This window comes from Micromys minutus (genome assembly GCF_963924665.1).
Source record: "Micromys minutus genome assembly, chromosome: 16".
Taxonomy (NCBI): Eukaryota; Metazoa; Chordata; class Mammalia; order Rodentia; family Muridae; genus Micromys; species Micromys minutus.
In genome coordinates, this window is record NC_137985.1 from 30093153 (window position 1) to 30108046 (window position 14894).

Here is a 14894-nt window from a genome sequence, read left to right on the forward strand (position 1 = left end):
ATGCATCTGAGTAGTTCTCATCTTAAGCTTGCTTTGCATTCGGATAGCTGGGGAAAGATCATGGAACCTCTGTAGCCCAGCCTAGTGACTTAATCTCAAGTCATAGTGTGGAAATGTTTTTTTTTTTAAGTTAGCACAGGACAGTTTTCTAGTGTGAATTCTGGGCAGTCTCTTGGTGCATCTTTTAAAGCTCTTAATATCAGTACAGACAAGTCAGTCAGTTGGCTTTGACACTCATTTATTTCACATACTCCTCCATCTTTCTTTTACATCTAATTGTTTTATTTCCCTCTATTACCAGGGGATTGTAATTTATGTAATTTAAACCAGACTGTGGAAGTGGGGGGGAGGGAACTGACTGTAAAGAAAGGAATGTGAAGAATTGAACTTATGGAAAATCTGGAATGCGTGGTTTTTCTTAGGAAGTTTGAGCCATCTGCCAGCAATGGCTTCCAGTAATGGGAAACGGCTTTGTGAGGGCACCCCTATTTACAGAACAAATCTGGATCCCCCGGAGAAGTGAGTTTGTCATAACTGAGAAGAGTAAATGTTTTTGTAGAGCTGTGACCCATGCACAGCTCCAAGACACACACTGGAGGGTTGATTTCCTGGAGGCAGGCAGCTGGCTTCCTTGGGTGGTGGGGATAATAAAGAGCCTGCTCAGTTCACAGTGTGAACTGAAAGGAGGCAGCACCAGGGCGGTGCATCCAGGCGCATGGACTACTGGGCTTCACGCTGTCCTGGGTTCATTCCCCGAAGCCCTTTCACCAAAGGGAAAGTGAGTTTTGATGAACATCCCTCTGGATGGGAGAGGATTTATCCTGACTGAACGGGAGTCAGTATGCTCTGCAGTTCTCTCCGGTGTTTTTGGAGCAGTTTGTTTTCCTTACGGCTCCCTGAGGCAGCGACTTTGAAAACCTGTGTGCGCTGATGGAGCTGTCAGTCCTCAACCTTGACCTCTGCTCCAGAGGCTTTCTCATATGAGAAAATCATTATTGCTGGCTGTGGGGGTGTGCACCTGTAATCCTAGCAGTGGGAGGCTGAGGCAGGAGGATCGCACATTCAAAGCAGGCTTCAGCTGCATGGTGCTGTAGAATGAAACCTGTCTAAAGCCAACCAAAGGCCATTTTACACATTTCTGAGCTCTGCCTTTCCTTTGAATTGTCTATCATTTGTTTACTTTTTTATTTCAGCTCTGGGTGATTTTGATTCATCAACGATGCACGTTATTACTGCAGAAGAGAAAAACACAGGTTTCATTGGCTGCAGGGTACCAGAAAGTAACCCCAAAGCTGAGGTGCGCTATAAGATCCGGGGAAAGTGGCTGAAGTATTCCACGGGTGAGTCCTGTTTGGGGTGTGTGCTCTTAGAGGAGGGAGCTGAGACAGGTGGTTACTTTAGACAAGTTACTCCACGGACTCGCTCCTTAACCTCTCAGATGGCCCACAGGGATGGGCATAAACGGATGATCTGTCACTTTCTCCCCCTTTATTTGGTAGAGGGTATCACACCTGGTGTGTGCCGTATATATTTTTGTTTGCTGGGCACCCCTTTATCTGCCACCTCATACTCCATACTGGAAGTTAAGCGTATTAATGCAGGGCCTTTGTTCTTCACTTCCATGCTGTGCACACCCAGGCCATGACTGGCTGAGAATAGCTACCTCCTGCATATTGATTGAGAAACGTGTTGAGAAGCTAATGACAGGACACCGTTGTGGCTCTAGGTTGTGATATGTCCAGATGGATCTATGCTCATGGCATCTTGGTCCAAAAAAGGTTCTTGGACTTTCTGACTCTGACTGTCTGCTGAAGGTTTTCTAATTGGGGTTTCACTATGTGAGGATTGTTGAGCTTGGCTTTCTTTTCTCTTTTGTAGCAGAGAGTTTACTCTTGGCTGAGAGTTTACTGCTAGTCCTCTGTGTAAATCTCAACAGTGTCTATTGGTTCCAGTTGAGTTGTGGGGGTCTATAGAAGGGAGAGCCTAGAGCTCTGTAGGTGAGGATGACTTTGACCCTCTGACATGCCTCCCTCTGTCTCCCACATTCTGGGATTATAGGCATGTACTACCATGTCTGATAGCATGTGGTGGATGCTGGTGCTGAACCCAGGGCTTTGTGCTAGACAAGATTCTACCAACTGAGCTGCTTTCACGAGCTCTGACTACATCCCTCTGCCTTTCCCAGGGAACTACATAATCCTTCCCTCGGGAAATCTCCAGATTTTGAACGTATCCTCAAAGGATAAGGGATCCTACAAATGTGCCGCCTATAATCCTGTCACCAGTGAACTGAAAGTTGAACCCACTGGCCGGAAGCTGCTTGTGAGTCGTAAGTATTTGGCAGGATGGCTGGTGGCTGGGGACAGAAGAGTCCCCGCAAGGCTGGCTTAAGAAGCATTGGCAAGGGAAAGCTCAGGATGGTTTTCAATCCTGGTTTTATTTATTTATTTTTAGTGGTACATTTATTATTATTTTTTATGCATGGCTATTTGCTTACTTGTATATCAGGTACATACCTAGTGTCCATAAAGGCCAGAAGAGGCAATCATATTCCCTGAAGCAGAGATACAAATGGTTGTAAGCTTTAATGGGAATGCTAGGAATAGAATCCTCTGAAAAAGCAGCCAGCAACCTTAACCACGGAGTCATATCTCTGTCCATCAGGGTGTTATAGAGTAATCCTATACCTGCTTTTATTGTAGTTTTTAAAGATGCATTTGTTTTATGTGCAAGAGCTTTGCTTGTATGTATGTATATGCACCATATGTATGCCTTGTGCCCAAGGAGTGCACCAGATTCACTGGTACTCGATTTATGGAAAGTTGGGAGTCACCATGTGGGTGCTGGGAACTGAACCCTGGTCTTCTTCAAAAGCAGCAAGTGCTCTTAACTGTTGAGCCTTCTCTCCAACCCCCTCTTTTTTTTTGACATTTAAAATAAAACAGTCTTATAGCAGAGGCAAGCAGCATGTTGGTTGTCTGTGGAGCAGGAAACCAAGAGATAATTTGCTTTCTATCCAGTATGACAAAAGCCTTGTTGTTGATTTGGGATTGTCACTATTGAGCTGAGGAAGAACATAGTAATGGGTGGCTCTAGACTTAAAGCCCCTACATTTCCAAAATGCCAATTTAGAAAAATCTCCCCCCAAAAAAATTACAAAATATTTTTATTTTGGCTCTCAGAGAAAAATGATTTTGCTACTCATAGGGCCTTGTCACATGAGGGAGAAATGGAAGCAGTTTGCCCCCGGGGTGTTCACAGCTGAGCCAAGGGAGGGAGTGGACATGAGTCATTTCTAATGCTGTTCCCTTCCTTTTCCAGGTCCTACCTCGGGTGGTTTTCACATTCTCCACCCTGCTCTTTCTCAGGCATTAGCTGTCCTTCCTCACAGCCCTGTTACCTTGGAGTGTGTGGTGAGTGGGGTCCCGGCCTCACAAGTGTATTGGCTGAAGGACGGGCAGGACGCTGTATCAGGAAGCAACTGGAGAAGGCTGGACTCTCATCTTACTACAGCTAGCATTGACCCAGCGGATTCTGGGAACTATTCCTGTATGGTGGGCAACAAGTCCGGAGATGTAAAACATGTCACTTACATGGTCAATGTACTGGGTAAGGTCTTACCTATTCAAAACGGAGTTTCATCTCAAATCAGGTCATTTTCCTAGTCTAACTGTTGTTTGAAGGGTGTTTGTGAGCCAAAAGTGAGACACAGAATGTCAAATAATAGCCACATCAGTAGCCAGAACTGAATTCATTTTGGACTGTATCTCTGGGTGACACAACATTTGGCATAACGTGTTCTTGGGGCCTCATCCTCACTACATGCAAAGCCTGGAGAGTTTGGTGTGTGTGTGTGTGTGTATTTATAGGTGTTGGAGTATATAGTTGATTGACCCATGTTAAAAAGCAGACTCTAAGCTACTAGCCACATAGTTAGTCTGTTGGTGAAAGTTAAAGATAGATCTCTCAGTGTTTCTTGACCACAGCAGATGGAAAGGTGTAAGGAACACAGAGATTTCACTACTCCGTGCTAGAGGCAGATTCTCCTTATGTGTGTTACGTGTGCCTGAGTTATTTTCAGAGCATGCTTCTCTGTGTCGTATGCGATATTACGTATCCCTGCTTTATTTTCAGAGCACGCTTCAATTTCTAAAGGGCTGCACGATCAGAAGGTGTCCCTGGGGGCCACTGTACATTTTACCTGCGATGTTCATGGAAACCCAGCCCCGAACCGAACCTGGTTTCATAACGCGCAGCCCATCCACCCCTCCTCACGGCATCTAACTGAAGGAAATGTGCTGAAGATCACTGGGGTTATCATGGAAGATTCTGGGTTATATCAGTGCATAGCAGACAATGGGATTGGATTTATGCAGTCTACTGGAAGACTTCAGATTGAACAAGGTGTGCTTTGAGGTCATGTAATCACAAGAAATTTTACTTCATGGGTAGGCCTTTTCAGTAACTAGCAATGAAGTTGTGTTTTTAAAAGAAAATAATCCTGTCATGTTTTTGGAAAAAGATATTCCTGTGACTGTTCGAGAACTGGGGTTGTTTCCCATGGTCCTTTGTAGTGACAGACCAGGATTTCCATGATGAAGCCACCTTAATCAAATTCATAGAGAAAATTGTTTTGGGATAGATAGTTAATGGTTAACAGCATTGGTGGAAAGTACCAACCCTCAATGATACCGTAAGGCAGTTCACAACTCTCTATGACTACAGTCTCAGGGGATCTAATGCCTTCTTTGTGCTGTGTGGGCTCCAGGTACAGAAGTGGTGTACACAGACATACATGCAGACAAAACACCCATAAACATAACAAAATTTTAATTAAAAACTTGTGTCTAGGCTGGAAGTATAGCTCTAGTGGGAACAGCATGTGTTATTGACTGGGTTCCTCTAGGCCATAAATAATACACTGTTGCAAAATACATTGTAAACCCTTTCTACAAAGTTTCTAAAGGTATACATTGAAGTCTACAGTCTCTCTTGTCCTCTCCATCCCGACTACCCCCCACAGCCACTATTTTCTTTAGAACCAACTAGTTTTATCAGTTTCTTGAATAAATGTCTATGCACATGTACAAGAGTCATACACTACAAGTGTGTGTATATGCATGGATTTTAATTGTCTTTTAAAAGAGTAAATTGTGTTAGAATTTAAATTGTGTTTCCTTTAAAATTTTTTTCTTAACCTATAGTTTGAATTTCTTCTCATGGTACAGCAAATCATATTTTTTTTTCTTTAAGGAAAATGGCTGCTTACAATTTTGTTTTATACTTGCAGTAATTTGACTAGCATCTTGTTGATAGCTGTTCGAGATATGATGAACATTTAGATTTTTCTGCACTTGTGTGTCTCTAATAAAAGCAATTCCTAGAAGGAACCTTGTAGAATACACACACACACACACACACACACACACACACACACACACACACGGAATTATTTGTAGAATAAACAATAGATACTATTTTAATAGATACTATTTACTTTCTCTTCATAATTACCATGAGTTCATACTTTCATGAGCATTTTGTATGTCCTATTTTCTTCACACTCTCACCAAAACATAGTAGGATCAATTTGTGTGTGTGTGTGCGCGCATGTGTGCTCATGAGTCTAGAGGTTGAAGTTAGGTGTCTTGCTGAATCCTTTTATGTTTTGAACTGGGCACTCACTAATTGGGCTAAGCTGGCTGGGCAGTGACCTGTGGGGATCTGCCTCCTTGCCGCATTCCCTGCTCTGGGCTTGCAGATACTAAATATACACTACCATACCCAGCGTGTGTGGGCGGTAGGGATCCAAACTGGTCTCCTTGTGCTACATGCACTTTACCATCTAGGCTGTCTCCCTAGCCTACCTTTAAACATTTTTTATGATATTTTTATTCCCCCCCCCAATCTTTGAAATCTTATGAGGAAAAAATACTTTTTAATTTGTACTTCTTTTATTTTGGGTGAAATTAGTTATCTTTGCATATTCCTGCAAGACATTTAGTCTTATTTCTTTACATGTTAACTGTCTTTTGCCCATCTGAAAATTTAAGCTTGGGGTATTTTCCTTATTGATTTATAATAGGGAACTTGTTTGTGGTGTGGGTTTTTAAACATTTCAAAGTTCAGAGCATCCACGTGAAACAACACCTCTTGGATCTTGCTATGACAAATTTAGAAGTTACTAAGAAAGCAAACATTTTAAAGAAAAGCTGATACATTTTGGAAACATGAAATTACACTTCAAAAATCATAGCAGAAGCTTAAAATACTTTAGGCTAAGTGGCAATGAAAATACCTAAGGGCAATGTCTTAGTTACCGTTGCTGTTGTTTCAATGAAACACGGTGAGCAAAAACATGTTGGGGAGGAAAGGCTTTACTTCCTCACAGTTCCGTTTTAACAAAGCAGTGAGGGTGGGAACTCAAGGGCAGGAGTCTGGAGGCAGGAGTTGATGCAGAGGCTGTGGAGGGGTGCTGCTCACTGGGCTTGCTCCGCATGGCTTGTTCAGCCCGCTCTCTTTTAGAACCTAGGACCACCAGTCTACTCAGCATGGCCGGGGCCTGTCCCATCAATCACTAATTAAGAAAATGCCTTACAGCTGGATCTTATGGAAGCATTTCTCAATCGAGGTTCCCTCCTTTCAGATGACTCGAGCTTGTGTCAAGTTGACATAAGACCAGCCAGAATAATCAATCATGTCTTGTGGGAAGATGGCCAACATGGAATTTAGGGCTTTTATAGCCTTATGTGCTTACCAAAGAAAACAAGTAAGGTTGAAAATTATTGAGTAAATAAAAGGAACATTAGAGTAGATTCAAAGAAATCAGAAGACAAGAGATGCAAAGCCAAGAGCAGAAAACATCTAAGAAAAGAAAGGTAAAGCACAAGATAAAAATCACAGAAATTGGTTCTTGGTAAAGTCTAATAAAATGGACCAATCTTTGGCAAAATCAAGTAAAAAGGTAGGTACAAAGGGGCAGTATTGAGGGGAGAAGGAAATTGTGAGTCTCAATGGCAAATTAGAAGTATTAAAGTAACCAATAGAACAATACATTACAAATATAAACAGAGCTGTGGTGTAAGCTCCTACCACTGAGTACTTTCAGATGATCAACTGAAAAGGAAGAAAGCTTTATTTCAGCTCATAGAATCAGAAATGGTCACTTGAGTCTGTTGCTTTGAGCCTATGGCAGGCAGTATAGTCAGAGCATCATGGCCAGAATAAGTCTAGAGGAGACCTGCATAGGTAATGGAAGCAGAGAAACAGAAAGGGGGCAGGTTCCCAGTCTCCCCTCAAAGGACCCCCACCCCCAGAGACCTAACTTCTTTCTTCAACTAGCCCCTGTCTTGTTAAAAATGTCATTATCACTCAGGCATTATGGCAGCCTGTTGATCAAGCTTTCAACTCATAGGCTTTTGTGGGGAACACCAGATTCAAACTGTAACATGGGCAAATTCTAAGGGAAAATAGAACTTAGAAAAGCTAACTTAAAGTAAATAAAAAACCTGAGTAGGTTTTTTTTCTACAGCTGTGGCAGAAATTGAATTAGGAGTTAAGTTTTTCCCACAAAGAAAACATCAGGCCAGATGGTTTTGTAGAGTAATAGACCTTTCCAGATATTACACAATTCTCCCAGAGAGAAGGGGAAGTGGAAAGTCTATAGTCAGTATAATTTGAAGTCTAAAATCACAGAAGGATGGGATCAGAAAGTGAGCTAAAGGCAGGTCTCATTTTTGTGAACATAGGTATAAGAAACATAAAGAACATAGCATCAAGCCAGGAATGTATATAAAAGTACATGTCTTGCTGAAGCAGATATTTCAGAAGTCTTCCCTAAAATGTATTCACCCTATTTACTGTATAAAGGGGAAAACATGTGTACTGGCTGGTTTTGTGTGCACTTGACACAAGCTGGTGTTATCACAGAGAAAGGAACCTCAGTTGAGGAAATGCCTCCATGTGATCCAGCCGTGAAGCATTTTCTCAACTAGTGATCATGAGAAAAGGCCCAGCCCATTGTGGGTGGTGCCATCTCTGGGCTGGTAGCTGAGCAAGCCAGTAAGTGACATCCCTCCATGGTCTCTGCGTCAGCTCCTGCTTCCTGACCTGCTTGAGTTCTAGTCCTGACTTTCTCTGGTGATGAACAGCAATGTGAAAGTGTAAGCTGAATAAACCCTTTTCTCCCCAACTTGCTTCTTGGTCATGATGCTTATGCAGGAAAATAGATACCCTGACTGGGACACCATGATTATCTCATTAGAAGTAGGAAAAATGAGACAGATTTATGCTAAACAGCCAGAAAATGGAACTAGAACTTGATAAAAGGTATCTAGCAAAGACTTAGATGAAACATGTCATACCATGAAAAGGCAAAAGGTATTCTCTTAAAATTCACTCCAAGTATTTATGTGTGAGAGAACCCAGCCAGTACAGAAAGACACAGACAAATTGGAAGACAAATCTGAACAGTTATTAATTTATAGCCAATATTGCCCTTGTACAATATCCAAAGTGCTTACTAGCTCTTTCTTAGCATATATTTTATTATTAAAATACTAATATTTATCAAGAAGCTATGTGAAGACCTAAATAAGTACAAAGAATTTGCCTTTCTGAATACCAGCAACAAACAGGAAATAGTATTTTAAAAAGTCACCCTTTGTTTTGGCAAAAAGTTACATATGAAGATATGTTTTAGGTTATGGACAGCAACATTTGGAATCATATGGTAATCTGGCCTTTTCAAACTTTTCCCTTAGATTTATGCTACTCCACGTGGAGTCTTATCAGACTATTTTGAAGACCTTGACTGGGCTTTGATGGCACCTGCCAAGAACACTGGTACTTGGAGGGTAGAGGCTGGGAGAGCAGGAGTTCAGAGTCATCCTTTGCTGTGTAATTATTTTGAGTCCAGCCTAGATTATATGAGAATGAAAGTGTCTCTGTGTGTGCACGTACCCTTGAGAAAATGTATAAAGATAAACAGAGGCCCCAGAGTTCAGAATATCTGGACTACTCTAAAAGCGTTGGGGAACTTTCTGTAAGCGTAAAAAGCCAGCAACAATTTCAAAAGCATTATATTGCCCCAGGAACAACAGACTCTTAGACATGACAGAATATGACAAAAGTCTGCGTACACGGAAAGACATGGATGAACTGGCGTCGTGTGCTCCGTGGGGGAGGATATCTGTTTCAAGTTTTGACTTGAAATAGAAAGTAAAACTGAGTCTCTAACTCGACATGGTACATAAAGATAAACTCACAAGAGAACGTTTTTGAGGGATATGTTGGAGGGTCCCTGTATGATCTGTATGTGAGTAGACGTGTTAGCAAGCCATGTATGGCATTTACGAATGGCACATAAACCTGCCAGGCGATGTTCTGCTTCCTCAGTCCTCAGGGATGTATATATTATAGCTAGTGAGAGAGAGCTGTTATACCTATTCACGTGGCAAAAAATTGGAAACCATTGAAGATCTAATGTCCTTGGTTTTATTAGAGACGATAAATAGGTCTAGAGAAAAAGAAACATTCTGGAAAAAAGATGACTTCTGTGTTGAACAGTCTTTTTTTTTTTTTTTTTTTTTTTTTTTTTTTTTGTGGCCATATTTAAAAATCTTTTCAGAAAATACCAGGACCTGGATAGAAGACTTGGTGCCATTTTGATTGAGAAACAAAATGGTGTACATGTCCATAGTAAAAAATAATTGTGTCAAATTGAATTTAAAATAGATTTCTCTCTCTCTCTCTCTCTCTCTCTCTCTCTCTCTCTCTCTCTCTCTCTCTCTCTCTCTCAAGCTTTCTCTAATGAGATTTCACCAGAACTGCTTGTTTTCTTGAAGGAATGTTTTCTAGTTTTATGTTTCTTTACCTTTTTTGTGTTATGTCTGCATTCACCCTTCTGTATTTATAGCAGTCTAGCAGGCGTGGTCTACCTACTGGAATCTCAGTAAATGTGTTTATATACACTCCTTTCAGAAGAACAAGAAGTCTAGATAGGAAATTTAATGAATCTACAACTATGAAAAAGTCTACTTTTTAAACATTACTCCCTCTAAGCTGAGTGTGGTGGTACACTCCTCTAATCCTTGAGTTCAAGGTCAGCCTGGTCCACAGAGTAAGTGTCATGACAACCAGGACTACACAGAAAAAACCCTTTCCAAAACTGCATCCCTCACACAAAACAGTCGCCCAGAACATTCTGCATGGCTTGGTGCTAGAGCCCTAAGGGGGTGAGGAGGTGATGAAGAAAAGACAGGCACACACTCAATCATATTTGGAAAGCTGGCATCGGATGGGCTGTACCCACTCTACTGGAGGACACCTAAATATGCAACAACCTAGCTGGCCTCAGGAGGAAGGTTTCCAGGGAGCAGACTCAGGCTGGGGTCATCATGGAGGACAGAGCCACTGTTGTGGGTTTTTTTGTTTGTTTTTGTTTTTGCATCATCAACATTCACACAGGTACCAGACTGGGGCCTTGCCAATTCCCTGAGTCTAACTCACCTGGGAAGACTTTGCAAATTCCTATGGATTTCAGACATTGAGGTCCTTTCAGTATTAGACGTGCCCTCAGGACTTCATCCTCCCCTTACACATTTAGTTGATGCTTTCTCTAATTCTCAAAATTATGTATTCTTCTTGTGTGTCTGCATGTGTGTGGAAGTCAGAGGACAACTTGTGGAAGTTAGTTTTCTTGCAACCATGTGGGTTGCAGGGATCAAACCCATGTCATTAGGCTCGGAGGCAAGTGCTTCAGTTGGCTCTGAAACATTCTGCTTTTAGTTGTCAGCTTTACACGGTGGAAGTGAGGAGAGAGCCAGTCGGAGAGCGGTATCTTCGAAGTATCATTTCTGCAGTAGGATAAAGTTGCTCTGCAGGGCAGATGCTATCATCTTCCTCATTTTGATTACGTAAATTGTGTTTCTAATAGACAGCGGACAGAGGCCTGTTATAGTCACTGCACCAGCAAACGTCGAGGTGACGGACGGAGACTTCGTGACTTTGTCTTGCAATGCCACGGGAATGCCTGTCCCAGTCATTCATTGGTATGGCCGCCATGGATTGATAACCAGCCATCCATCTCAGGTCCTTAGGTCCAAACCCCGAAAGTCCCACCTGTTCCGACCTGGGGACCCGGACCCGGAGCCTGTCTACCTCATCATGTCCCAAGCGGGCTCCAGCTCTCTGTCTATTGAGGCAGTGACTCAGGAGCATGCTGGGAAATACACTTGTGAAGCTACAAACAAACATGGCAGCACGCAGTCAGAAGCCTTCCTCACAGTTGGTGAGTCGTTTTCAGCATGTTTTTTCTCAGTAGAACAGAGCCCTTTTGTAGTAGGGGAGAAGATGATTTGAAAGGTTATTTGAATGGCTGTGTGTTTTCCCTGTGGCAGTGAAATGTAGCACTGTGTTTGGGGGTATTTTGCTGTATGGGAACCAGGTGGACCTTGGTCTCCATTTCTCATTTAATTCTTAGGAATGAGCTCAAAATAGTCTGCCTTTGTGCCTTGTGCTTTGAAGGTTATTTCGTGTATTTTTTGGAGGCGAGCATGAGAAACAAGATTCAAGGGTTAGCACGTATTCAGAAGGTGGACTTAGGGTTTTATCGAATGCCCATATATGGCTATCTCATGAAATATGGAATTATATGCATATCCCATTGACTTACATGATGACAGCAGTTACACATGATGTTTGAAGTACTCCAATTCTGACCTCACGTCAGTGAGCATGTCAAGTAGCATCCCCCGATGTTAAGCCAGTAGATGGTGGAGTAGTTTGTTAAGCTGGTTGGTTATCAGTTGGTTGTCAGTCAGCTGAGTAGATTGTGGCTGTGTTTGTTTGCTAAGGTGTGGGGTATCCAGTACTGTTTTAATACGGGGGACACTGAGGTTCGTGCCCTAGATACTCCTTCTAGGGCTCCTCTGGTCAGTCTGTATCCCAGAGTTCACATTCTCTCTGCATAGTGACTCTGGGGCTCCAGAGTTCCCTGTTTAGTTAGTTCCCAGTCCTGGTCCTCATGGGTGTTCTTGCCTGTCCTGTCCTCCATCGATGTCCTTAAAGCAGAGAAGGAACCGTGGGTGGTCTTGGCAGAAAAGTCCTGGTGCTAGGGTTGGCTGTTAACATCGCTATTTGTTTGCTCTCGTAAACAAGGAGCTCTGGGTAAAGCTAGAAGCCAGGAGAGACATGTGCAAAATCTAGGGACCTGTGTTCTCACATGTGCTGTGTTGTCTGATGGATGTTAATGGGGGTTCACTGTGTGGAAATGAAGTCTGAAGGTTGTACTGACGTAATGCATAAGGTGCAAACCAGAGGCCAATTGCTGAACTCTGCTTCCTCCTGATGTCGGTAATGTCCTGTTCATAGGATTCATATGCAAATCCAAGAGGCCAGGACAGGAAAGCTGTTACAATGGTGTCTGGTAATAGGAAACACTAAATTTAACATATTAGGTTATGATTACTGCTGTCTAATTACTAACAAATTACCATTACTCATTGTGGCAATGTGGTTATTCATTGATTTTAATAGCTTTAGGAGTTTCAAATAGAGACAGTTGAGTATTATTAAATTTAGATATATGAGCATATGAACATATACAAATATATATATGTATATTCTATAAGAATGGCACAGTTTAGTATTAGTATTATTAGCTGGCAGCAGATCCATAGTAGATGCCCGGGTAGAACTTGGCAGGCATGATTATTTTATGCAAATGTACAGCAGGACAAGGAGATGTAGATGTTAGGGTTTTAGCTGACAGAGCTAGTTATTTTTTCTTTCTTCCTTTTAAATATGAGAAATCTGAAACACTTAAATTTCATTATCTGACTTTCTTAGATTAGATCTTTAACAGTCTCCTCTGTTCCAGAATCCTGTCCTGGTAAATGCCATTTTAATGAGCAATAACCTTGACAGTTCCAGCCTACCCACACGGGCTTCGTCTGTGTGCTAGAAGAATTATTAAGACCCGGTTGAGTTTATTAAAGCTCCAATAGTACATAGCAGTGCACTTCCTTGCATAGAAACAGGAGCCTCATTAAACTCTAGGAGTAACTGTGGCTTCCTTTGTTTATTATGGGGAGGGTAAGCTAGATCTGAAAGTGAATGACAACTCCCTCTCCCTTCTTTCCAGAGACCTTGAGCTTTTGAGGTCCTGGATGTATAGTATTATAGTGTGAGTTGTATCTGCTCAAAACTCTAATGAAGGCTGGCCTAGGGTCCCTGGATGTGAGCGGTCCCACAAGGACATGCTGGTAAGGTACAGTTGTATTACACATTATATTAGTTTGTACTCAGACTTATTAAATTCATTTACATTGCTGTGTTTTTTTCATAATTCAAAAACAGTCTATATTTAAGCTGGAAGAGAGGGTTCATGCTTGGAATCAATAGTTAGGTGGCTGAGGAAAGATTATTGCTACACAATCAAGGCTAGTCCAGACTGTGGAGTCAGAACCTGATTCAAAGAACCAAACCAAAGCAAATCTTTCCTTAAAAAAAAAAAATAAGTAGGACATGAAGTTGGGAGACAGACTGGGGTGGGGACACTGAGAATTGGAGGGAGGTCGTGCAGGACCAATATGATCAAAACACAACGTGTAAATGAGTGAAATTTACAAAGAATAAAGTTATTATTTTTAAGATACAGAAATAGAGTTCTGCCTATCTTACAGAGTTCTTCCAAAGGCAAACCGAGATAGAGAAACTGTCCATGAGCACTTGAAAATGCACACAGTCCCCAGTTGGAGATGATCCCACTTAAAATGTTTCCGTCTAAAATAGTGGTATGAAAGTGATACACATTCAGTAGAAAGACACTGAGAGCTTTGGTACTCTGACACTGGGCAGTAGCTGTGAGCTGTTCCTCCCAGTCAGCCATTCCAGATAAGGGAGACATAGTTGCTCACGTGTGCTGATGCTAAATGTCGGTATCCAATGGGTTGGGCATATTAAATGTGCTTGTTCAACTTAATATTTTTACTTGATGGTGAGTTTATTGGGATAAAATGAAGAGCACTTGTGGGGCCACAGTGTCTAGTCCAATTTTTAAATTTACTCAGAGTGTATTATTTGCACCAGTAGAGGTTACTTTAAAAGTTGTGGCAGGCTGCAGCGCACCTGGAGTCACGGAGACGGAGCTGTGGTGCTCTTTCAGCAGGCAGGCTGCAGAATCGAGTTCTTCTTACACTCCATATAAACTGAGGCATGTGGTATGGAAACTCTTTTGTGGCCAGATACCACTTCCCAGTGGTCAGCTGCTGGGAGGGTCCAGGAAACTCCTAATGAAACAAGAGCCCTTCCCCACCACCCAGGCCATAGCTAATCCCCTCCGGTCGGAGCTCATCTTACAGCACCGGCAGGTACAACATCCACCAAGCATCTACTCCTCTCTGACTCACTGGGTAAACACGCTCCTTCCAGGAGCAATATTTTCAAGTTGTCTCAGGGAACTTAACTAGTTTCCTTCTGCACTGTTTCGCACTCACTTCTTATTTTCCTTGGTGGAGGATGATTCTGGGACATTCTCTCACACACTAACAGAGACCTGACCTTACACTGTCAGTCTGGGTCTTGTGGGATTCTTGTTAATGTGCTGTGGTTCTAAAATCACACCCACTTTTTTTTTTTTTTTAAAGCAGGATTCTGACCTCATTGTAGAATTAACCCGTCATGTGTTGTCGTCTCTGGTGTCCCCGTACCGTGCGTTCCCCTTCCTTCTCAAAGGAGTGAACAATAGGGACCTTTTGTTGCCGGTATTAATAGCAATGGAGAGAAACCAATCTGTCAATCCTTAGGTTTTATTACTCTGGCAGTCTGTCTGTCTGTACAGATTTTTCACACCTTCCCTGTTTTTCTCACAGTTGCCTGCTCATCCTCTTCTC

General features: G+C 42.2%; 1 protein-coding gene across 1 annotated transcript in view; it reads left to right on the plus strand.

The window, feature by feature from the left end:
* CDON (cell adhesion associated, oncogene regulated) overlaps nucleotides 1-14894 on the plus strand; it is an 81547-nt gene that overhangs the window by 31694 nt on the left and 34959 nt on the right. The window contains exons 4-8 of the mRNA XM_080929657.1: nucleotides 1194-1340; nucleotides 2186-2329; nucleotides 3322-3609; nucleotides 4135-4404; nucleotides 10937-11290. Coding sequence (XP_080785783.1) covers nucleotides 1194-1340; nucleotides 2186-2329; nucleotides 3322-3609; nucleotides 4135-4404; nucleotides 10937-11290 — 1203 coding nt within the window. The remainder of the gene's footprint in view (nucleotides 1-1193; nucleotides 1341-2185; nucleotides 2330-3321; nucleotides 3610-4134; nucleotides 4405-10936; nucleotides 11291-14894) is intronic.